Raw genomic sequence first — 26,577 nt, 5'->3', positions numbered from 1 at the left:
TTGTCAGGCAACATAGTAAACCGCCTCATTTGTGCAAATATTAGCTTCTTTACGTGGCTTAAACATGGCTCATCCAATCAGAATTTAGAGCTGCAGATATTGTTTTTATAAATATGTAGTATTATACTAACTGTAAGAAAACTCATGGTAAATAGGTTTCCTTCAGTTCACTATTTTATGCAAGTTTATTTACATATTTAATCTGTTACCTGCTGCAGAGCTGAAAAAGCATCTCTGGTCTTCCCTCCACTTCAGACTTAGTGTGAACAAGTTCCCAAACACAAGGGTTTTCTGACCCTGAAAAATTCAAGAGGAGGGAGTTTAGGCAAGTTATGGAGAGGATTTAAAATGTGGCAATTTATAAATACCATATTTCTCTCAGATCTGCAGTCTGCCAGAAACAGAACTCCTCTGTTAAATACTAGGTTGACATGGATTAAACAGAGAAATCACATTGTTAACACTGAAATATTACACTGGGGTTTTCACACACCAACCTGTTGAATTTCCAGGTCGGACCTGTAGGGATGATACGGGAATGAGCCATCGGAATTTAAAAGGATCCAGATCCGTGGGCCGTGATGCAGTCTAGTGTTAAAAAATAAATAAATAAACATATACATGCCTATATGAGCAATCAACACAAGCAAAACAGAGAAAAACACAATATCTGCTGAATATTTTCTATGGCTATGTTTGTGATTAAAATCTAGATGGAACTGAATAATAGCTGACTACTTTCTATATATACTGCCTTCAAAAATATGAACTGAAACAATAGTTTCCCTTCTGTCGCTCTCCACGTTGTGTCAGAGAAGCGACACTAGGGGTCTCTCTTGAGCGCCGATATTCACCTCTGAACTATGAAAAAAGGCCAATGAGAGTTGGCAACCAGTATTTGCATGTCCGCCCCGGACATACGGGTATTTAAGCGGCGCAAATACGGAGTTCATTCAGAAAATTTCTTCGAGCCGATGGTGCGTGTCTGCAACTGCTGCATACTACACACCGAGTTCCTGTCATCCCTCTGCTGCATAACTGTTGGATTCCACGGCGACAACAGCGGCTTCCTCCTGTTTTCACGGCTGTGCATTCCTGCCCCTGAGCGCATCGACAGTGCAGATTTAAAAACTCACGAGTTTTTCCCTAAAAGAGTGATTTTATTTAAAAGAGTAATTTCCTCTAAAAGAGCAAAACACAGCGGCGTTGAACGTCCTTTTAAGGACGCGTCTTTATAAAGATGCCCTTCCGCCCCTGTGTTGTTTCTGGATGCGGTAGAGTGCTCTCCGCTTCCGACGGCCACAGGCGCTGTCTCGTGTGTCTGGGTAGCGTTCACACCGAGACTGCGTTTGTGGATGGTTCATGTTCTCACTGCGAGAACATGACCATGACAACGTTGCGGTCGCAGCTTGCTTACAACCGTGAGCAAGCCACTCCAGCCGCCCCCCGTATTGCTCCTTCTTCCCACGGGATTGAGGACGATGCGGCTGGTGATGGAGGCGATTTGGGGATGGCTGCGGGTGCAGCTCCGCCGGGTATGCCCCCTCGGACCACCCGCGCCCCAGCACGCTCGTTGATTCCTGTCCGTGCTCGAGGCGGCGACTCGCCTCACAGCCAGTCAGCCGACCCTCTTGCGATGGAAGCCGATGAGCTCGCCGCGACATCAGAGGGCGCGGCATCTGATGCAGAGGACTCCCCTGGGCTGCCGCCTTCGGGCTTGCATGCCCAGGCTGAGGCTGACGCACAGATGTCCGACATGCTTTCCCGGGCAGCCAACAGTGTGGGCTTGGATTGGAACCCTCCATCCTCCCCACAGCCATCACGGCTGGATGACTGGTTCCTGGGGTCTGCGCGCCGCTCACAGCCTCGCCCCGGTTCCGTTTTTCCGGAAGTGCATGACGAGCTGGCGTCTTCGTGGAGAGCACCCCTCTCCACTCGTCACACCGCCACAGGCTCGTCCGCCCTCGCCACCCTCGGCGGCGAGCGCGCCACGGTACGCGGCAATTCCCCAGGTGGATAGGGCGGTTGCGATCCATCTATGCCCGGTACCCCTACCACCTGGCGAGGTCAGCCCGTACTCCCTTCCCGGACCTGTAGAGCAACCTCCTCGCTGACAGCGAAGGCCTACAGCACCACCGGACGCGCCGCTTCCGCCCTGCATGCCATGGCTCTCCTGCAGGTCCACCAAGCCAAGGCACTTCGCAACATGCACGGGGGTGGCCCTGATCCCGACACGCTGCAGGAACTGCGCTCAGCGACCGACCTCGCCCTGAGAGTGACGAAGGTCACAGCGCAAGTGCTCAGGCAGGCGATGGCCACGCTAGTGGTCCAGGAACGTCAACTGTGGTTGAACATGGTCGAGATGCGTGAAGTCGACAAGACTCGCTTCCTCAACGCCCCTGTCTCCCAGTTCGGCCTCTTCAGCGACACCATCGAGGACATTGCCCAGCAGTTCTCCACGGTAAAGAAGCAGACGGAGGCCATCTCTCACATCATGCCTCGCCGCAAGCCTGCCGCCACGGCCCATGCCCCGTCTGCTCGCCGAGGGCGTCCTCCCGCGGCCAGAAGACAAGCTCCTGCTCCACCTCAACCTGGGCCCAGCTCTCAGCCCCAGCGTCGAGCAAACCGCGGGAAGCGCACGCCCCCTGTCTCACGGACCCCCTCGAGGACCCGGAAGGCTCCCAGGCGGTCCTGAGAAAATGCACCCAGAGTCCAAGAAGTTAGCTCCGGAGGTGGTAAGACCGCTCCGTCCCCCGGTGGAGGGCCGGGAGGAGAATCCTTTGTTTTTCATTTGCCGCACCCCTTAATGGGGGATGCGGTACCCAAATTCTCAATAAAAGAGCTATTTCCTTTGTCTCTGTGGCATATGGCCCGCAAATGCCGTTCTCACGGCACACTGCTTTCAGGCCTCAACAGTCCCCGCTCCATGGACGCGGTGTCCCCGCCTTCAGCCCCACCACTGTTCCCCGGCCGGCCGGTTCAGAAGAGTCCAGATGACGCCAGCATCAGACCTCCTCCTCAGTCACGAACCCGCCCCCTGCCGGGTGCGCGGAGCAAGGTAAGTGCTTTGAGTTTATTCTCAGCACCAGAGCCGTTACCTGTTCCGCACCGCTGCGAAGCCCCGCAGGGTACGTCCAAAAAACCCGTCCCTTTGGTGCCCCTAGCACAGAGTTTAGAGGCATGGCTTTCACTGCCCAACCCGTCACGCTGGCTGCACCGGACCATTCGTCTCGGTTATGCAATTCAGTTTGCCAGGTCTCCGCCCCCCCTTCGTGGGCGTACATTTTTCCGCAGTACATGGTCAACATGCCCATTCCCTGCGCGAAGAAATCGCCTCCCTTCTATTAAAGGACACGATAGAGCCTGTCCCTCCAACCGAAACGAAGAAGGGTTTCTACAGCCCTTACTTTGTTGTACCCAAGAAAGGCGGCAGCTTACGACCGATCTTGGACCTGCGAGTTTTCAATCGGACCTTGTCCAAACTCCTGTTCAAAATGCTCACCCAGAAACAAATTCTATCTGGTATCCGGCATCTAGATTGGTTCGCAGCGGTAGACCTGAAGGACGCGTACAAAGTATCAGTACAAAGTCCTCCCCTTCGGCCTGTCTCTGTCCCCTCGCGTCTTCACGAAAGTCGCAGAGGCAGCTCTTGCCCCGCTCTGAGTAGCCAGCATACGCATACTCAATTACCTCGACGACTGGCTCATACTGGCTCACTCTCGAGAGTTACTATGCGCACACAGAGACCAGGTGCTCAGGCACCTCAGCCATTTGGGGCTTCAGGTCAACTGGGAAAAGAGCACGCTCTCCCGGTCCAGAGCATCTCTTTTCTCGGTCTGGAGTTAGACTCAGTCTCAATGACAGCACGTCTCTCCAACGAGCATGCTCAGTCAGTGCTGAAATGCCTCGCTTCCTTCAAGCCAGGCGCCGTGGTCCCGCTAAAACGTTTCCAACAGCTCCTGGGGCATATGGCATCCTCCGCGGTGGCCGCGCCGCTGGGGTTGATGCATATGAGACCACTTCAGCACTGGCTCCGGACTCGAGTCCCGAGGTGAGCATGGCGCCGCCTCTGCCTGCCGCCAGACCTTCAAACCCTGGACAGACCTTTGCTTTCTAAGGGCTGGAGTACCCTTGCAGCAGGTGTCCCGACGCGTTCTGGTCACGACCGACACCTCCAAATTGGGTTGGGGCACCATGTGCAACGGGCGCGCAGCCGCAGGCCGGTGGAACCGAGGCCCGCTGCGCTGGCACATCAACTGCCTAGAGCTGCTGGCTGTTTTTCTGGCACTGCAGAAGTTTCTTCCATTAATTCGGCACAAACACGTCTTAGTCAGGACAGACAGCACCACGGTCGTAGCCTACATAAACCGCCAAGGTGGAGTACGCTCCCTCCACATGTCACAGCTCGCCCGTCGTCTCCTCCTATGGAGTCAGCAGCGACTGGAGTCACTGCGCGCCACTCACATCCCCGGTAACCTCAATGTGATGGCGGACGCGCTGTCAAGACAAAGCTTGCCCGGCGGAGAGTGGAGACTCCACCCCCAGTCGGTCCAGCTGATTTGGGACCGGTTCGGCAAGGCCCAGGTAGACCTGTTTGCCTCCCAAGAAACCTCCCACTGCCCGCTCTGGTATGCCCGGACAGAGGCTCCCCTCTGGGCAGATGCGCTGGCACACAGCTGGCCCACGGGGCTGCGCAAGTACGCATTTCCCCCAGTGAGCCTTCTTGCACAGGTGCTATGCAAGGTCAGGGAGGACGAGGAGCAAGTCACTCTGGTAGCCCCCTACTGGCCTACCTGGACTTGGTTTTCGGACCTCACACTCCTCACGACAGCCCCTCCCTGGCGAATTCCCCTGAGGAAGGACCTTCTTTCTCAGGGAGGGGGCACGCTCTGGCACCCGCACCCAGACCTCTGGAACCTCCATGTTTGGCCCCTGGACGGGATGCAGAAGATCTAGCCGGTCTACCATCTGCCGTCGTAGATATAATCAATCAAGCCAGAGCCCCCTCTACCAGGCATCTTTACGCCCTAAAGTGGCGTCTGTTCGCGGACTGGTGTTCTTCCCGAGCCGAAGACCCGCAGAAGTGCTCAGTTAGGTCAAAGATCGTGTTTCTTCTTCTATCGCGGCCCACCACAACACGGTAGACGGAAAGTCTCTTGGTAAGCATGACTTAATCGTCAGGTTCCTAAAAGGTGCCCGGAGGATAGCTCCCTCCCGGCCTAACCTGTTCCGCTCCTGGGATCTCTCGGTCATCCTTACGGGACTCCAGAGACCCCCCTTCGAGCCGCTTGACTCAGCTGGACTCAGGGCCCTCTCTCTCAAGACCGCCCTGCTGATCGCGCTCGCTTCCATCAAGAGGGTCGGGGACCTGCATGCGTTCTCTGTTAGCGACGCTTGCCTGGAGTTCGGTCCGGCAGACACGTTCGTGATCCTAAGACCGCGACCGGGCTATGTGCCCAAGGTTCCTACCACACCCTTCAGGGATCAGGTAGTGAACCTGCAAGCGCTGCCCTGGGAGGAGGCAGATCCAGCCCTTTCACTGCTGTGTCCAGTACGTGCCTTACGTATCTACCTGGACCGCACACAGAGCACTAGACGCTCTGAGCAGCTCTTCGTCTGCTTTGGGGGACAGCAGAAAGGGAATGCTGTCTCCAAGCAGAGACTCGCCCACTGGGTTGTCGACGCCATTTCCCTGGCTTATCACACCCAGGCCGTGCCCCCCCCTTTGCGGGTCCGAGCCCACTCCACCAGGAGTGTTGCGTCCTCATGGGCACTGGCTAGGGGCACTGCCCTAGCAGACATTTGTAGAGCAGCGGGCTGGGCAACACCGAACACTTTTGCGAGATTCTACAATCTCCGAGTTGAGTCAGTATCGTCCCGTGTTCTCTCAGGTACCGAGCCCGTAGAACTCAGTGGCATGCCCATGATCTGACCGGGTGAACCACTTGCATCTAGCGCCCTTCCCCCAACCAGCGGAAACAGTGCGCCTTCATTCCCAGGAGATCTCAGGTTTGGGACACTGGTTGATTCCTCCCTAGCCCTCGTGGGTCGCAGTTCAGCGGAGGAACTCACCGACCCAAGCCACTGCGGGTACCGCAAGCTACCCTGCACTGGTATAGGTGCTCCACAGGTAAGGCCTCCTTCGGACTCCCCCTGTGTGTAACGCTACGGTTCTGTCCCCTCTGGCGAGTGGACTCCCGTACTTCCCTTAGGCAGTCAAGGCTGCCTCGGTTGCCGTGCTGTATGTTCCCCCCTCTATAGGCTGGATCCACCACCGCACCGACTTTTCCACATAGGCCCTAAGTCAGGCCTCTGATGGTTTTGACACTTAAACTTGCCTCCCCTCTCAGGTAGGCGTGGCCTCCGCAGGGTCTTCTCCGCCCTGAATAAGGGCTAAGACCCCCTTCCCTCAATGCGTGTAAGGGCCCCGGCCTAAGTTGCTCTATGCGAGAAACATAGAGAGAAAAGAGGCACGGCCAGGCTTGGCCCGTTCCCAGGTTGGCGGCCAGCACCTTGTTCCCCACTCCAGGGTAACGATAAGGAATCCTGATGGCTTAAATGGGGCATTGGGGAAGGGTACGTGCAGCCTGATACAGTTGGTCGTCCTGCACGTAAGAATAGCTGCTCGCTCCTGTATCAGCAGCCCCCATACACAATCAGGGGGCGCTTTTATAAGTGGACCCCTAGTGTCGCTTCTCTGACACAACGTGGAGAGAGCGACAGAAGGGGAACGTCTAGGTTACGTATGTAACCTCCGTTCCCTGATGGAGGGAACGAGACGTTGTGTCTCCCCTGCCACGTCGCTGAGCCGAGCCACTGTTGTGGCCGGACCATTTCCGGCTCCTCAGAAAAATCCTGAATGAACTCCCGTATTTGCGCCGCTTAAATACCCGTATGTCCGGGGGCGGGACATGCAAATACTGGTTGCCAACTCTCATTGGCCTTTTTTCATAGTTCAGAGGTGAATATCGGTGCTCAAGAGAGACCCCTTGTGTCGCTTCTCTGACACAACGTCTCGTTCCCTCCATCAGGGAACGGAGGTTACATACGTAACCTAGACGGCATTATTCTATAAAAATGTTTTTCAAAAAGTATGTCACATGAGCCAAGTTGAGTGTATGGCATTGTTTGTGTGTGTGTATGTGTGTGTATACAATATTCTGTTCAGTGTGCTCTTGTGTTCTGCTTATTTTGGCAAATGTAATTCTGTGCGTACAGAAAATGTGCATACTGTACAGAATATTCACACTATTCACAGTAAGAGTAGCAAGAGTTGGCCCAAATTATCCACAGTTTTCCTGAGCAAACACTGGGCGGCACCACGATGATTCTAATTGCCTGCTTTTTTTTTCTGGTCTTGAGACGCAATGTAAAAACAACCAAAACGAGCGATCCAGATGGAGAATGACAACCAAAGGTTGTTTTGGAGTAAAAAATTAATTTCAGGCTCAACTTGTGCTGTTGATGGCTGTCATAACAACTCAAAATAGTAAATTATATCAACGTTACTAAGCTCGGACCATCGCTTCATGACATCTACACACTCAGATGAGGCACTGTCAATAAAAAACGGTCATCTGGGACTATCGCCACTTGTTTTTTTTTTTACAAATGTAATACCTTAAACATCACTTTACATGCTAAGAATATATGGCAATGCGACCAGAAATGAAAAACAGTTGAATCGTGGAACACTTCCAGGTTCAGAAACAAATTTGGATACTTCAATTTTGACGCGCTCATCCAGTCAAACACGAGCCTGTCAAAGTATACTCCATTTGACGGTGCATGCATACATAGCGGTTGGCGCTATGACTGTTGTTGTTTTTACCTGTTATTCTGTTATTTACCTGTTGTTCTGTTATTTACTGGCAATTACATCTTCTAGCATTTCTTCTTGACAATAATGGCTTAAATGTTAGTATTGCCACCTTGTGTATCCACTAATCCGTGCAAATAATTCCAGGCGCATGCGCAGTTAAAAGACGCACGTTTAAAATCGAGCGGCGCGCGTTCAATTCTTGTGCACTCTGCTGATGACGAGATTTCCGTTACGTGTCCTGTACGCAAACGCTCAGCTTTAGAATGTACTTGATGATGCACTTCTGACCATATCATTGGACAACTTACCATCCTTTTCTTTAGTTTGAACTCCCGATACACCAAAATGAGTGCTCTCTTGAAGACTGGAGGAACAGAAAAACATTACTAGCACTGCCTATTTTGAAACACTTTGCATACATGGCAATCTTTTCTACAGTTTAATCAGATTGACTTACGGAAGAGGGTGAGTTCAGGGGCTTTTCTCATGCGGCCTAATGAGGGCAGAGGATTTAGCCAGAGTGCTGAGCTGTGAATGATGAACTCTCCCATGGAAATCTCTTTGACCTGACAGAGAACACAGGCTTTAATTTATTGCCACTCACTTCCTAATCATTCCATGCTTGCAGAGATATTAAATTCACATTATTTCATTATTTCAAGGGGACATATCATAGAAACGAGGATTGCCCTTGCTTTTTTTTTTTTTTCAAACCAAAAACCTTTACATACACTATACAAACGATGGCCAATTAGAACGTATACGATATTTAATATACAGAATAACTAAGTGTAGCAGGATTTTTCCCCCTTTTATTTTTAATAATAATAATAATAATTCCTTACATTTATATAAAGCTTTTCTAGGCACTCAAAGCGCTTTACATTGCATAGGGATGATGCGACGGCAGCCATAGTGCGCCAGAATGCCCACCACACACCAGCTATTGGTGGGGAGGAGAGAGTAGAGTGATGTAGCCAAAGCAAGATATTTTTACAGTGAATTTAAAAACAGGTTTTGAACCAACAAGATTTTATTGTGGGTGGAACTACCCTGCGCAACCCCTCAGCAATAGAGTGCAAAAGTGGCCACCCACTTTATCAGCCATTTTGGTAAGGAAATGATTTTTCCCATAAATTTTTTTCCATAGGGATTTCTTAAAATCCTTCATAAGAGTTCTAAGCTGTGAAACGAACCAACCAGCTCCAAGGTGAATCAAAATATTACAAACTTTGATTTGAAGCAAAAAAGTATGTAAAAATCTGACAAAAAGACAAAGTTCTGTGTACTTCACATCTTTATTGAGGTAATAAACTATAAACCAATGAAGCATAGCGAATGGCCTAATTGGTTTAAAAATGATGGAAAAATATTAAACTATTGATTAAAAGTTGTTGATTATAAGTATAGAAACAATGTATTTTACTTTTAATGCAAAATATTCAGATGTATACAAATACATACAAGTAGTTTAAAGTAGTTTAGTGTCTGTAAAGGTTTATAAGTTATCGTTGAAAATCAGTTCCCTTATGGAAAAAAAATATGGTATAATACCATATTTTTAAAACCAAGCAAAGGACTAAATGTCCTATCCCTCATCACAGATGGCTGGTTAGGATAAAAACACAGATTTATATAAAAGTAAAAGTTTTAGCATTTGCCAATTTAAATTATTATAATTTTAGGAGCAAGAACATTTCACTAAGATTTTATGAACAATTTAAATGCCACAAAAATGTAGAACATGTTCCTTTTAAGCATTTCTAGAATTTTATGCACCTCCTTCTCAGCGCCGCTCTGCTCTGCCACTAGCTGGTCGAACACTGTGCCAAAGTCCTCATAGATCTTCTGCATCTCATTAATGTGACTGGCCACCTTCTCCATAGCCTTTAATGCCTCTGTACCAGAGACAACACAAAAGAGACAGTTTACATCAGGTCAATATCTGACTCAACAAAGGATAATTTAATCAGCGGTCACAAAAACACAAGGGTTAATGGTGACAACATTTGGAACACAAAATGAGATGTTTTGAAGAACGCTGACGCTGCTATTTTACATACAATGAAAGCAGATAGTGACAAGTTGTTGAGGAAATAAACCACCATAAAACACCATCAGATGTAACACCTCATGGCACATTGTGAAAGTATGAGTTACGATGGGTGGACAACAACCTACATTTCGGGGGCCTGGGTAGCTCAGCGGGTAAAGACACTTACTACCACCACTGGAGTCACGAGTTTGAATCCAGGGTGTGCCGAGTGACTCCAGCCAGGTCTCCTAAGTAACCAAATTGGTCCGGTTGCTAGGGAGGGTAGAGTCACATGGGGTAACCTCCTCGTGATTGCAATAATGTGGTCCGCTCTCGGTGGGCTGCGTGGTGAGTTGTGCCACGAGAATAGTGTGAAGCCACCACACGTGCTATGTCTCCACGGTAATGCACTCAATATGCCAAGTGATAAAATGCGTGGATTGATGGTCTCAGACGTGGAGGCAGCTGAGATTTGTCCTCCACTACCCAGATTGAGGTGAGTCACTACACCATCACGAGGACTTAGGAGTGCATTGGGAATTGGGCATTCCAAATTGGGGAGAAACAGCTTTTTTTCTGATAAAGCTACGGTATGGCTTCAGAAAAATAGTACACTAGTCACAAGGACAACTCTTTCTGTACTTTTATGGCTTTTTGGAGCTTGATGGCCCCTGGTCACAATCTACAATCGTTGCATGTTGCAAAAAACAGTGAACATCTCCTTTTGTGTCCCAGGGGAGAAAGGAAGTTATACATGTTTGGAATGACATGGTGAGTAAATGATGACAGAATTTTCATTTAAGGGAACTATCCCTTTAATATCCAATATCCAAGAGTAAGGTATCAAACCGTTGAGGTGGTTGTGCTCTTCACTGTCAGGATCAGTGAGAGACACCAGCTCTCTCAGCAGCAGTGGGTACTTCAGAACTCTCTGCACGGGTTTAATGAGGTACGACTCCAGCGTGGACGAGTGCTGTTTGTTGGGGTTCCTCGCCTCCAGGAACTCTTTGAATGCCCGGTCTGTTTTAGCTGCCGCCAGAGTAGACAAATCAAATAATTCAATATATTTACACAATCAGGGGTCCATTATTCCATGTAGTCTCTTCATTATTATGAGCTGTATGAATAATAATTATAAAATAATTAGCAAAATGCTGTTTAAAAAAGTATAGCACATTACATCGCATGAGGTTGATTATGGTTATGATTTACCTCGTTCTAGAACTTTCTGCACTTTTATGTGGTTGGCACAGAAGCCACTGTAAAGCTTAAAGTGATCAGCATAGTACAAGAATGATCCGCCCAGGGAGAAGAGCAGTTTCTGGAAATTATATTGAAATGAAAGACTCAAAATGGGTCTCAAACTGAAAAGATAATAATTTCTCAAATGCAAATGAAATAAATCTCACTCTTCTGGATTCATTTCAGCACCATATCTCACCTTGAGTTTCTCAGAAGTTTCCAGTGTATGGTAGTCAGGTGAGGAGGTTGTCCTCTCCTCCAGAGTTTGCAGGAAAACCCTCTGGAAGTCTAGCATCTCCGGCAAACTGCCAAACAGAGACTCCATCTACAGGAACAGGAAGAGAACTACAATTACAGACACGTGCATACAAAGAGCTCATTTTTTGCAATGCTTCTGTTTACACTAGTTTAGGGACAAACCTACTCTTTATTATGACTATTTTCCACACTTAGATTAAAAATATATTCATCAAAACTATGAAATGATACATATGGTATGGGAATGATCTGAAAACCAAAAATTTTTAAACAAATCAAATCTCTCTAATATCTAATTTAGGTTCTTTAAATTTTCACTCTTTGTCTAGACTACAGCTTTGCACACTCTGGTCATTCTCTCAACCTGCTTCCTCAGGTGCATCCTGAGATGCTTTTTAAAAAGTATTAAAGGAGTTGCCAAGTGTGCTGTACATTTACTGGCTCCTTTTGCTTTACTTTCTGGTCCAACTCATTCATTCATGATGAGTCCTAAAATGTTCATCTTGTAAAGAATGCCATACATAGACAGAATTTATATTATATAAATATGTCTAGAAAGCACAAAGTAACATAAAATCAGTAAAAGTGTGTCCAAACAATTAACTGGCAGTGTTCTATAACATATATTATATTTAAGAAAACATCCTTCAAAATTAAAATCTAAAACCAAAAAATTACACATGATTTTAAAACCAGTTTAAACCATACCTCATCTTGACTGAGGAAAGTTTCTTTTTGTAATGGCTTCAAGTAGATCTCAAACAGAGAACCAAGATCCTAAACAACAAGACACACGTTATATTACAGTGTCAGTGCCGTGAAGACAATTTTAAAACTGAGATACACAGAGGATGGTACATGTGAGGTCATTTAAGGGATTTTTTTAAAATGAAAATAAAAAAACAATTAATAACATAGGTTTCTCTATACTTACTCTGATACTAATTTCTTTATTTATTTTTTTATAACAATTCTTGTATCTAAAGGGCTAGTTCACCCCAAAATATTATTCTGCCATAATTTACTCACCCTCATGTCATTCCAAACTCGTATGACTTTCTTCCTTGGAACACAAAAGTACAGCAATGGCCAAAAGTAGTTTTCTGGAGTTCTTCTGCTTCAGTTGTTGTGGTGTTAATTCACATTGTTTCTAGATTATTGTGCAGAGTGATCAGATGCATTTTAAATAATTGCGAAAAGCTTCATTGGCCAAAAAAAAAACTATCACAAAAACCCAAATTTCTCTGGTTTTGGCCCTGGCACAAAAGTACCAGCTAACATCATTTCACTAATCATATCAGCAGCACCTGGGTAAGTGTAAACGAGTACTAGTCAGGTGAAATCACTCTATAATTCTGATTGGATTATAAGAGCAGACTGATTGCTATAAAAGGAGGGAAGAAGTGCTTCCAATCATTGTGTTCTTGTTAACAATGGTTACCTCTAAAGAAAGACATGCAGCCATCATCGCTTTGCATCACATGGCCTCACATGGCCTCACATGGCCTCACATGCAAGGAAATTGCTGCAAAACATATTGCACCTGAAAGAACCATTTATCGGATCATCAAGAACTTCAAGGAGAGTGGTTCAACTGCAGAGAAGGCTTCAGGACATCCCAGAGTGTCCAGCCTGAGGACTCCTCTACGGAATCGTGTCACCACAAGTGCAGAGCTTGCTCAATATTGGCAGCGGGTTGGTGTGAGCGAATCTGCACGCACAGTGAGGCAAAGACTTTTGGACAATGGCCTGGTGTCAAGAAGGGCAGCAAAGAAACCACTTCTCTCCAAGAAAAACATCTAGGAAAGACTGAAATTCTGCAGGAAGTACAAGGATTGGACAGCAGAAGACTGGAGCAAAGTTATTTTCTCAGATGAAGCCCCCTTCCGACTGTTTGGGACATCTGGAAAATCGATAGTCCGGAGAAGAAAAGGTGAACGTTCCATGAGTCCTGTGTCGTGCCAACAGTGAAGCATCCTGAGACCATCCATGGGTAGGGTTGTTTTCATCCAAGGGGGTGGGTTCTCTTACAATTCTGCCCAAAAACATGAATATGGAATGGTATTAAAACATCCTGCAACAGCAAATTCTCCCAATGATCCAGGAGCAGTTTGGTGATGATCCGTGCATTTTCCAGCATGAAGGAGCACCATGTCACAAGGCAAGAGTGATAATGAAGTGTCTCTGAGATCATTACATTGAAATTTTGGATCCGTGGCCAGGCAACTCTCTGGATCTTAATCAATCCTCAAAAGGTGAGTGGACAAGCAGAAGCCCACAAATTGTGATCCACTCCGAGCACTAATAAGCCAGAATGCATCGCCATCAGTCAGGATTTGGCCTAGAAGCTAATATCCAGCATGACAGAGCGAATTGCAGAGGTTATGAAGAACAAGGGTCAACACTGTAATTATTGAATCTTGCATATATTGAATGTTTTTGCCAATAAAAGCCTTTAAAACGTATGAAATGCTTATCATTGTTTTCCATTATACCATAGAAACATGTGAAAAAATTATCTACAAATACTGAAGCATAACACAAAATTGATGTCACTGCCAATACTTTTGGCCATGGCTGTAAGTATTAGACAGATGTTTGTTTGTTGTAATACATTATATGGAAACAAGAGGCAATAAAAGTGAATGGTAAATGAGGCTAACATTTTACCTAACCTTGTTCCTTGGGAATTTTTTTTTATATGCGTTTCAAATAAACAACGCCAAAGTGATTCCAAACATTTCTTTTTTCATGAACTATCCCTTTAAGATCTGTTCCTGCAAATGGAAAGTTTTGGAAATGTTTTTCTTATATACTTCAATGGATTTCTAAAGCCAGTTGCGTGTATATCATATCTGAGGGGTGCTCATGCAAAGAGAGCAGAACTGTGAGCAGTGTGTTAAAAGGATAATTCACCCAAAAATGAAAATTCTCATTTACTCACCATCATGATATCCCAGGTCTGTATGACTTTCTTTCTTCAGCAGAACACATTTGAAGAAACACAGAAAAATATCTTAGCTCAGTAGGTCCTTTAAATGTAAGTGGATTGTGATCAGACTTTTGAAGCTCCAAAAATCATAGACAGTCAGCATAAATGTCATCCATTGAACTCCAGTGGTTAAATTAATGTCTTGTAAAACGTCACGATTGCTTTTGTTGCGAAAAAGATCAATAATCGAAATACTTTTTAACTACAAAGCCAGTCAGCAGCTCTATGCACGCATGACATTATTGTGTTGGCATGTTCATGCAAAGACTCATGCATATGCGACACACCCAGAAGAGCAGCGCTGTTTCCAACTGAGTAGAAGAAATGCTGCACAGAAACTTAATTGGTTTTGGTTTAGATCAGAATTTGTATCTGATTGTTTACTCACAATGGTGTTTGTGTGTTTTTCTCAACTGAGAGAAGAACGTGAGATTACATCCGTAACATGCCAGTGCGAATACGCCACACAAGATATGGCTGCTGACCAGAAGCTATAAGGTATATAGCTTAAAACAAGTACTTAAATATTTATATTTTTCACATCAAAAGCAATTGTATCACTTTAGAAGACATTAATTTAATCACTGGTGTAGTATGGATGACATTTATAATGACTGTCTGTGATTTTTGGAACTTCAAAAGTCTGATCACCATCCACTTGTATTTTAAGGACCTACTGAGCTAAGATGTTTTTCAAATTCTCTTCAAATGTGTTCTGCTGAATAAAGAAAGTCATACACCCCTGGGATATAATGAGACTAACTTGACTAACAAATAAATATTTTTTCATCCTATCATTCTAATTGACCTTTTTGACTATGTATTTGCAATCGCTTTCCACTCCTAATTTATCTACAAACAGATAGGGAAGAACAAAAAGTGTATCCAATTAGAATTTATTCTTTGATGCTTACAAGCGAACTTGACGGGTGTTTCACAAATCGCATGCTTAAGCAGAACATGATTTTGAGCTCCACATTGTTAGGGCTTGAGAATTTCTACAGAATCTCTCAACAATGCAAGTGAATAGGCATCTAAAGTCACATTGTCAGATCTATCAGGCAATCAGATTAATGTATTTGTTCTTGGTGGGTGTAGTCTTTAGTATATGTCCCAGTCGAGGCCTTCTAGCTGGCCTTGAGTGACGCAATGATGCTTTAAGTGATGTATGTAATTTGAAAGCGAAGAGCGCGAAATCAAACGGATGAGTCAGCTGTCACGGCCGCTATCACCATTGAGAAAGAGATCCTTATGGATTTAAATATCTGAGATGTTCTGCATGACCATGTGATTGCATAATTTATTAAATAGGAAAGGAGCGCTGATTTTCACTTCAAGTAAACTGGTAAGTAGGGCTGCAACTAACGATTATTTTCATAATCGACTAATCTAACGATTATTAGAGCGATTATTCGACTATTAAGGCGATTGTTGCAACGATTAATCATTAGCTCTTAACATACTATTCAGCTTGTGCCCCGACTTAAAAGGTTGTGTTAAACGTGCTTACTAACAATAAAGAGGACAAAATGGGGAAAAACTACTTGGATTTTAATTGTTTAATTAAAAATTTCACTGTGAAAAATCCTATTGTTATCAATTTCCATTTAAAATTGTATAAAAATCCTTACAACAAGATACATTTAATTGAGAAGCAACATATGATCCCCACAGCCACCACCACTGTGTCCTTGAGCAAGACACTTAATCCAGGTTGCTCCGGGGGAATTGTCCCTGTAATAAGTGCACTGTAAGTCGCTTTGGATAAAAGCGTCTGCCAAATAAATAAATGTAAATGTAAGTGTATATTACCAGTGCATTTAAGAAAAAATATACTCATATTCAAGATATTTGCTCTAGCAAGTCTAAATATCTTATATGTTGCTTCTCAGGTAAATGTTTGGTCTTGTTTTAAGGATTTTTCGATATTTTAAAATATTTAAATATTACAATTAATTAAATATTATATTCAAATTCTCTGATAACAATTTTTTCTTCTATAGTATAGCTGATAAAGTTTTGCATTGTATAATGAGCTAAGACTACACCTTCTCACTTTTTTGTTCACTTGATTTCGATCCATCTTTAACTCTCAAAAAAACTCTTTCTTCTATATAGAGTTTCGTATCGACGATTTTCTTTACCATAAGATACACACCGTAACACTCATATTATAATTCACTATGTCGCGAGCAATCACTATAAAAAAAATCTATCTGCAGCAAGCAGGTGCCAGTGATGAGCGTCTTTTCGCGAGACAGTGTATCAGCCAGGAGAAGTATGAAACTCTAGCGCTGTTTTTCACGCGACTCATATAAGCGGGTCTGCGACTCTGACCGCACAGACAAATGCCAGTTTTGGAGTTTGTGCTTATTTATACAGCCCGCTTCCTTATTATTTGGACTTTAATAAAGGATGCATTAAATACAGTATATAATGGCACAGTGTTTCCTTTTTAGATGCTCTTACAGGCAAGTTTTGTTCAAGCGGAACACCAAGTACAGCTCCGCTTTATTTCACAAAGTCACTGCTTCTGTATTTACTTATTTTGCATTTTTGTATTATAATACTCTGCGATCTACATCACCTTAATCTGTTTTTAATGTATGGAGTGCATCTGGACTGTAAACTGTTCTTTCTTCCTCTCTTCAATCAAGTAGCTGAGGTGCTGCGCTCCCACTTCATCATTAGCATTTCAAAAGATCTCATGTTGTGTTAAATGAAATCAGACAACTATTCGGCAACAGAAATTTGTCGATAATGTCGACTAATCATTTCAGCCGTACTGGTAAGTGCTCCTTCCATTGTTATATCCTTCCATTCCATTGCAGAGTTTTCTAAGTGTAAATTAGGCTGCTTAAGCATTCAGGTTCGGTTCAAGTTTCTACAATGTACCCTGACAAAACTAAATTTATTTAAAGGCAACATTTAAATCACAAATATTATTAGATACCTTTTTCAAGGTGTTATACACCTCCTTGGTAGATTCATATGAAACATTTAGATAAAACTAAACAGTTTACTAAAGAAAAAGAACTGCAAAAGATACAGAGAACATGAGGGCAAATATATATTTATACCATAGTCTGTTCTGATTGTCTGGAATGCATGCAGTTCAAACCATTGAATGCACAGGTAGTTCCGGTCAGTTTTAATCACTGTTCGATATTAATGTGCTGTTTGCAGCCATAGCAAAATAAAATTACAGAGTAATATAATGGAATTCAGCTTGTTTTGCACAGAGGGTGAGAGATTGAAATCAGGGACTATCCAGCAAGGTGATTTAACTCTAATGTGTTGTTTAATGTTATGTTGCTTTGCTGAAGTGCCGCCTATAGCCACTAGAGGGCCCCTTGTGCTCACACATCTCTGACTCAAACGCTTATGCAGAAGCACTTTTTGTTTGCAGAGAAGTGCTACTGTGCAAGGACAAATAGCGATTTCATAAATTCAGTCAATCATCCTTGATGGATACATACCGATGTTTCTGAGGTCAAAATCTGCATGTTCCAGAGTGTTTTGAATGTTTTTCCATTTATTATACAGTAAGTGCTACTTTTACTGTCACTGTCACATTTGTAACATTGTTTTTTCCACATTAATGTGAAAATGACAATGAATAAAAATTAAATAATTCATTTCATTTGGAGTGCCAAACCCTCTACATTCTGTGGATATTATTATTTCTGAATTGTTCATTTAAATTCACAGTTTTGACCAAGTGTGTGGTCACACTACTTTTTCTCTGTGTCTGATTTAGAACAGGCGGAGCTGTAGATCTGACGGCCCTTAGATAAAATTAACCACATTTTTTATTCTTCCAGTCAAAATTTGCACTGCAAAAAATATATTACAGCTGTAACCAATCAACTCTAGGCAGTGACCATGGTATAAGCGGGATAATCCATGGCTAGGTGTGCGCTAAACGATTTTAAATGCACTTCATGGGGACAACCACTTCTTGTCTGGTGGTCATTTAAAATAGTTTAAAGGTGGATTATCCCTTACTTTTACCACTGTGTAGGGTTGCACTAGCTGTGCGTAAGATCTCACGTAAGTTAGGGCGTAAAGTTCACACTAAGAGCTTAGTAACTACTAGATAGTTTGTAACTAAGTGCTTAATTTGGCTGCACCACCTGTTCTTAAGGCAAGACTTAACTGTAGGTCATAAGCCCTCCGTAAAGTAATGTGTAGTCGCATTTGACGTTTACCTGTATTGATCCAATAAACAGCCTTCAAATTTGTGCACAGCCATGAAATTCTCATTACGTAAGTTACATAATTCATAACTCATTACATATGTTTGATCTTATTACGGTTGATGTTCAAACCTTGGAACCCGTAACTGTCAGCTGTAATAAATTAAATCCCCATTAACATATGGTAGACTTGATAAATATTATATTTGCGGGTAAATATACTTGAGTTTAGATTTCTTCCCTGCGATATCTCATAATAAATAAGCTGTGCATCATCACATTCTGTTTGGAAATTTGAGTTCATGACAGTACACAATAATGTACTCATTAAATCATGTCACAAATGTGGATGCCAACAATTTTTCCATATAAAATACCACAGCTGGATTTAGTACCTTTACGTATGATTTCTCTGTGTCCACTAGCTCTTGAATAACCATGTGCAGATGCTCATGCACAGACATGTGACGTGGGGAGGATTTGGCAAGTGGACTGTCAGTGGAGTAAGGGTTCCTGTGGCCCTCTGGCACGTGGATGGACCCTTCAGGGAACGTCTGGTAGAGGTTACATACCACATCTGTGCTCTAAAAGGAAAAATAAATCAGAAGATTCTTAGTTAATGCTGCATATTAAAAGATTTGAATGGCAAAAATAGTTTGTTCCATGACAAAAATTTTATTTTAGTCTTCTAAGGTCATATCTGACTAACCTACAATTAATCTGTCCAAAGAATCATAATGGGCTCATATTTTAATGTGTCGTCCACCCTACTACTGTTGGCTGTGCTTTAAGGTGGTCCAAAAATAAAGATTCTGTCATCATTTACTCACCCTCATGTTGTTCCAAACCCATATGAATTACTGTCCTTTCTAGAACTCAAAATGTTCATGCTGCTCTTTTCCATGCAATGAAAGTATATTTAGACATAGTGCGTGTGGAAGCATTCACGCTATTCACGCATCCATGCACAACTCACCAAGCGCCCTACTGAAAGCGAGAACCACATTATAGTGACCACGAAGAGGTTATCCTATGTGATTCTACCCTCCCTAGAAACCGGGCCAATTTGGTTGCTTAGGAGACCTGGCTGGAGTCACTCAGCACACCCTGGGTTGAAATTGACATCTCCAGGGGTGGTAGTCAGCGTCTTTACTCGCAGAGATACCCAGGCCCTGCCCCTACTACACTATTATTATATGAAAAAGATAAAAGAAAAAGCGTGAACATACTGTAAAACATTTTTTGTCCCATGGACGATATCAAAAGTCATATGGGTTTGGATCAACATGAGGGTGAGTAAAGGGTGAAATAATTTTCTTTCTTTTTTTTAGGTGAACTATCCCATTAAATACTCAGCTAAAAGTGTGTTTGAAGCTTCACTATGTACACTGAATTATAGTGTACTGGAATTAAAGGGATTTCAACAGATCCTGTGCCAGGTTACTGTGCCATCAGCCAAATCTAAACTCTAAACTCCACCCTAACTAAACTCTGTATCACTGACCTGCTTTCAGTCAATACATTCTAAAACAAACCTCTGCTAGATAAAACAACTGAACAAGGAGAATCAAAATGCAGCATTGCCAGAGGCAAGAAATGTACGGTACCAGGCTGTAGAATTGTCTCCAGGAGGCTTTATCTCTAGAGCACATGTGGTGCGCCTTCAGCACACTGCATGAAACAGTACACATCGGTGTGTGTGCTTGAAAAATTCAAGCCATTTGTCATCGTAATCTGTGCTGTCACAGTGTAATAAAGTGCTGACAAATGATAAATCCCTCTGGGCATTTCTGCAGAACTGCTCTCAACACGGAGAGGATGAAAAAAAATAAATATATATAAAAACAAGTAGAATGTTTTTTCTTTTGAAAATGCATTACTGCTTAGAGTGATGTGGTTACTGTACGTTTACAATTATAATGAAGTGCAAACAAGAGCATTTAAAGGACACAGATAGGTGTACATTTTTGTGTGTTTATTAGAGTGTGTCTATTGTAATGAACATATGTGGTAAGACAATTTCAAGGCCCAGTCTAATTACACACCACTAGAACACAACAAAATGAGATTAAATGGCTCGGTGCACATCATTTCCTTTAGATGCAAGGGAAACAATAGGCTGAACAAAAGGTTTTATGATGATACATTTAATATTTTTTGCTTTTATTAAAGGGTTAGTTCACCCAAAAATGAAAATTCTCTCATCATTTACTCACACTCATGCCATCCCAGATGTGTATGACTTTATATCTTCTGCTGAACACAATCGAAGATTTTTAGAATAATTTCTCAGCTGTTTAGATCCATATAATGTAAGTGAATGGGTGCCAAAATGTTTAAGTTCTAAAATCCACATAAAGACAAAATAAAAGTACTCCAGACAATTCTGGTGGTTAAATCCATATATCAGAAGTGATCTGATAGGCGTGGGTGAGAAACAGATCAATATTTAAGTCTTTTATATATCTATAAATTCTTCTCTGTGCTCAACTTTCACTTTCTCCTTCTGTTTTTGGTGATTCACATCTTTCTTGCATATTGTCCCCTAATGGGCAGGGAGATTTTATGATAAAAAAGTGACTTAAATATTGATCTGTTTCTCACCTCATATTGTGTCTGATTTAACCACTGGAGTCATATGGTTTACTTTTAGGATCCCTTTATGTGGATTTTGGAGTTTCAAAATTTTGGAACCCCTTCACTTGCATTGTGAGGACCTACAGAGTTTAAATATTCTCCTAAATATCATAATTTGTGTTCTGCAGAAGAAAGAAAGTCATGCACATCTGGGATGGCATGAGGGTGAGTAAATGATGAGAGAATTGTAATTTTTGTGTGAACTATCCCTTTTATAGGTCATAGATAAACATTATGTCTCACTAAATGAAAATAATATATAAATAATATAATTTGCATTGTAAAATTATAATATTTTCAATAGAAAAAGAAAATATGTGCTACCGCGCCGCCATCTTGATCCAAGATGGCGTCGCGGTAGCACGCAGCTGCCACTCGGATCCACAATGGTGCTATTTTTGTTAAAAAGCCCGACTTTTGCAACACATGGACATCGGAGCAACCGGTGTTCGTGTCTACCATCGCCAGACACTACTGAAATATAAGACTCATGCAAAAACCAAGCTGCATGATGACCTGCAGGAGGCGCTACGCGTACTCGGCTTGCTGCGGAGACCAGGCATCCAGCCCTCGGCGTCGCCTGATGCCGGTGGCGGGGAGAGGACGTCGTAAGCGGTGTCGCGAAAGCGAAGCGCGAAAGAGGGCGGGGTCCATGCTAGGCTAAAAACAAACCCTAGCCGGCCGGCTCTCCCGTCTATCCTGCTCTCAAATGTTTGCTCCCTGGACAATAAACTGGACTATAACCGACTCCAGCAGGCTACGCAGCGTGAGTTTAGAGACTGCTGCGTCTTTGTTTTCACGGAGACGTGGCTCAGCAACAGAGTTCCGGATGCCGCCATTCAGCTAGACGGGCTCGCCTCGTTTCGTGCCGACAGAAATACAGCTCTCTGCGGTAAGACTCGCGGTGGTGGCTTGTGTGTTTACATCAACACGGAATGGTGCAAGAACTCTATGATAGTCTCTAGTTACTGTTCACAACAGCTTGTGACTGTTAGATGCAGACCTTTTTATCTACCACGGGAATTCACCACTGTTTGCATAACCGGAGTTTACATTCCCCCCAGCGCTAACGCTAAGGAAGCGCTCTGTGAACTGTATGGGGCTATGAGCGAACAGCAGAACGCTCACCCCGACGGACTGTTTATTGTCGCCGGAGATTTCAACCGTGCTCCCTAAATTCCATCAGTATGTGGACTTTGCAACGAGAGGGGCGAACGCGCTTGATCTTGTTTACACAAACATCCCAGGCGCGTACCGGGCGGAGCCCCGCCCCCACCTCGGCTACTCAGACCACATCTCTGTTATGTTAATTCCAGCATACAGACCGCTCGTCAGACGCACAAAACCGCTTCAGAAGCAGGTGAAAACCTTGCCAGCAGGAGCCATCTCTGCTCTTCAGGACTGTTTTGAGTGTACTGACTGGCACATGTTCAGGGAGGCTGCAACATATGGCGATTCTACCAACTTGGAGGAATACACAGCATCAGTGACCAGCTACATCAGCAAGTGCATTGATGATGTCACTTTCTCAAGACCATCACCACACGCTCCAACCAGAAGCCGTGGATGACTGCGGAGGTGCGCATGCTGCTGAGGTCCGAGACTCCGCCTTCAGCGCAGGCGATAAGGCAGCCCTAAGAACAGCTAGGGCCAAACTGTCATGGGCAATCAGAGAGGCAAAGCGCGCTACGCCCAGAGAATCCACAGTCACTTCCAGGACAGCGGTGACACGCGGCGCATGTGGCAGGGCATCCAGGCCATCACCAACTACAGGACAACATCAGTTGCCTGTGACAAAGATGCCTCCCTTCCAGATGCGCTGAATGACTTCTACGCTCGGTTTGAAGTGCAGAACGACGTGATGGCGAGGAAGTCCACCCCTCCTCCCAACGACCAGGTGCTCTGTCTTACCACGGCAGATGTGAGGAAAACTCTACATACAGTCAACCCACGGAAGGCTGCTGGACCAGACAACATTCCTGGCAGAGTGCTCAGAGGATGTGCAGACCAGCTAGCAGATGTTCTTACCGACATCTTCAACATCTCTCTGAGCAGCGCCGTCGTTCCAACGTGCTTCAAGGCCACCACCATCATCCCCATGCCAAAGAAGTCTTCAGTGTCCTGCCTCAACGACTACCGTCCCGTCGCACTTACACCCATCATCATGAAGTGCTTCGAGAGGCTCGTCATGAGGCAGATTAAGACCCAGCTGCCCGCCTCACTAGACCCACTGCAGTTTGCGTATCGTTCAAACCGTTCAACGGACGATGCCATCACCACAACCCTCCATCTGGCCCTCACCCACCTAGACAATAAGGACTCATACGTTCGAATGCTGTTCATAGATTTCAGCTCAGCATTCAACACAATCATTCCCCAGCACCTGATTGGAAAGCTGAACCTGCTGGGCCTGGACACCTCCCTCTGCAACTGGATCCTGGACTTCCTGACTGGGAGACCTCAGTCAGTCCGGATCGGGAACAGCATCTCCACCACCACCACACTGAGCACTGGGGCCCCCCAGGGCTGTGTACTCAGTCCACTGCTGTTCACTCTGCTGACTCACGACTGTGCAACAATGCACAGCTCGAATCACATCATCAAGTTCGCCGATGACACGACCGTGGTGGGTCTCATCAGCAAGAACGACGAGTCAGCATACAGAGAGGAGGTGCAGCGGCTGACGAACTGGTGTAGAGCCAACAACCTGTCCCTGAATGTCGACAAAACAAAAGAGATGGTTGTTGACTTTAGGAGAGCACAAGGTGAACACACTCCGCTGAACATCGACGGCTCCTCTGTGGAGATCGTCAAAAGCACCAAATTTCTTGGTGTTCACTTGGCGGAGAACCTCACCTGGTCCCTCAACACCAGCTCTATCACCAAGAAAGCCCAGCAGCGTCTCTACTTTCTTCGAAGGCTGAGGAAAGCACATCTCCCAACCCCCATCCTCACTACATTCTATAGAGGGACTATTGAGAGCATCCTGAGCAGCTGCATCACTGCCTGGTTTGGGACTTGCACCGTTTCGGACCACAAAGCCCTGCAGAGGATAGTGAGGGCAGCTGAGAAGATCATTGGGGTCTCTCTTCCCTCCATCAAAGACATTTACAAAAAACACTGTATCCATAAAGCAACCAGCATTGTGGATGACCCCACACACCCCTCACACAAACTCTTTACCCTCCTCCCGTCTGGCAAGAGGTACCGAAGCATTCGGGCCCTCACGGCCAGACTGTGTAACTAGCTTCTTCCCCAAGCCATCAGACTCCTCAATACTCAGAGACTGGTTTGACACACACGTGTCCTGAGTTGCACTTTAATTACTGTCACTTTATAACTGTCTGCTACCTCAATAACTGCTATGTGCATAGAACATTATCTCATAGTATGTTATGTTTACATTTTAGAAACTGTCATCTTTTTGCACTACTGAGTACTGGTCGGCGCTGCACTGTCTATTGTCCTGTTCATTGTCAGTAATTTGTTGTACTGTCCTGTACTTTTTGCACATGTTTGCACGTGCACTTTATTTAGGTATATGTAGGTTTTTTTATATAGGTATTTTATTTCGTTGTGTTGTCTCATGTGGTCCTGTGTTGGTCCTTTGTTGTTTTTATGTAGCACCATGGTCCTGGAGGAACGTTGTCTCGTTTTGCTGTGTACTGTACTAACTGTATATGGTTGAAACGACAATAAAAACCACTTGACTTGAAAAATCCTAAATCTAGTCTAACAAAAATAATGGTCATAATATCTTGCCTAAATTAAAGTAAAAATCTAATCTAAAGTAAAATGTTAATTCTTTTTTGTTTATTTGTTTTAATTTGGGGTGAAATATGACCCAGACATGTTATTAAGAGCAGGGTTCCCACACTTTTGACCAATTAATTTCAATGATATTTCCATAAATTTTCTATGATTTCATTGTCATTTGGATTAGTGAAGCTCAAATATATAATGCATCTCTGTCTCATTGTAACAGTTATAATACATTGTAATAATTAACCTATTCATACTTATGAATAATGTGTACAATGCATTATAACACAATCATCATCCAATCTTATATGCAGAAGTTGTAATATACAGTATATACAAGTGTGTGTGTGTGTCTATATATATCTATATATATATGTGTCTCTTCTGTCATGGTGCTTTACAGCAGCCAAATGGGGGCTCTGGATGGGTGCGAGGGGCTGGTAACCCCTCTACCCTCAACTGATTACCACTAAACCACGAAGATATATAATTAAGCTAGTGCCGGAGGCCCTGGGGGGACAGGCGTCTATGACGTCTCCTGGCCAAACTCCATCAGGCAGAGCCAGGAGACTGAATCCTCACCCTTGGGGCTCCTCCAGAAACAACTAAAAGCCACTACGGATGGCCACGTGGAATGTTCGAACACTCACAGCGGAGGAGAGGCTGCCACTCCTCTGTCAGGAGCTGGACCGGTACCGCCTGGATCTCTGTGGTGTTCAGGAGGTCCGGTGGACCGGCTCTGGCTCTTGCCACTTTGAGGGGTGGACTGTCCTCTACTCGGGGCAGGCGACTGCCAAACAACAGGGAGTGGCTCTTCTTCTGAACAAAAGAATGAAGGCAGCGTGGGAAGCTGTGAGCCCCAGGTTACTTTGGGTTCGCCTTCCCATCAACCAGAGGCGAGGAGTGGTGGTCGTGGTTATTTATGCCCCCACCAGAAGACGAACATCCGTGGAGGTGTTGGCTAAAGTGGCCCCTCGGGATAGAATCATCATGTTGGGTGATTTCAATGCCCGAGTTGGTCATGATGCTAGCACCTGGTCAGGAGTGATTGGAAGACATGGGCCTGATCAGCTCAATAATAACGGCAGGAGGCTGCTAGATTTTTGTGCAGCCCATGGGCTTGTAATTACCAACACACTGTTCCAGCATCGGCGCATCCACACAACATCATGGATGCATGCCGGGTCCAAGCAAGAACATCTAGTGACGGAACAGCGGATGCGGGCCCATGTCCTTGACACCAGGACCTACCGTGGAGCTGATCTGCCCACTGATCATCGACTTGTCATCTGTAAGATGCACCTGCCATTCTTCCACTCCGGTGGTGGGTGTAAACCCAGGACCCCTTTCAAACCCATAGTGGCCTGGTCTAGGCTAGCTGATGAAAGTTGCAAGCGAGAATTTCAGCATCGCTTGCAGCTGGGGTTGGCATCGTCCCCCACTCCTCTGGATGTCGAGGGGAAATGGGCGAGGTTTAGGACTGTGGCTCATGTAACTGCAATGGCAGTTTTGGGCACACGGTCCAGACCTCCTCAGAAACCCTGGCTGACGGAGGAGGTGTTCAGGCTGGCTGAGAAAAAACGACAGGCCCACTCTCATCATCTACAGCATCCCACATCAGAGAATGAGG

General features: G+C 44.7%; 1 protein-coding gene across 1 annotated transcript in view; it reads right to left on the bottom strand.

Moving 5' to 3' along the window:
- The window catches only part of LOC127623999 (rho guanine nucleotide exchange factor TIAM2), a 137,704-nt gene that overhangs the window by 3,838 nt on the left and 107,289 nt on the right, over positions 1–26,577 (bottom strand). The window contains exons 16-25 of the mRNA XM_052098567.1: positions 18,944–19,132; positions 12,066–12,134; positions 11,299–11,424; positions 11,070–11,178; positions 10,707–10,886; positions 9,602–9,720; positions 8,280–8,388; positions 8,131–8,186; positions 498–588; positions 210–297 (exon numbers count right to left, since the gene is read on the bottom strand). Of these exons, the coding sequence (XP_051954527.1) occupies positions 210–297; positions 498–588; positions 8,131–8,186; positions 8,280–8,388; positions 9,602–9,720; positions 10,707–10,886; positions 11,070–11,178; positions 11,299–11,424; positions 12,066–12,134; positions 18,944–19,132 (1,136 nt within the window). The remainder of the gene's footprint in view (positions 1–209; positions 298–497; positions 589–8,130; positions 8,187–8,279; positions 8,389–9,601; positions 9,721–10,706; positions 10,887–11,069; positions 11,179–11,298; positions 11,425–12,065; positions 12,135–18,943; positions 19,133–26,577) is intronic.

This window comes from Xyrauchen texanus, chromosome 30 (genome assembly GCF_025860055.1).
Source record: "Xyrauchen texanus isolate HMW12.3.18 chromosome 30, RBS_HiC_50CHRs, whole genome shotgun sequence".
Classification (NCBI taxonomy): domain Eukaryota; kingdom Metazoa; phylum Chordata; class Actinopteri; order Cypriniformes; family Catostomidae; genus Xyrauchen; species Xyrauchen texanus.
The sequence above is the reverse complement of the archived record's forward strand: the minus strand, read 5'-3'. Positions and strand labels throughout refer to the sequence as shown.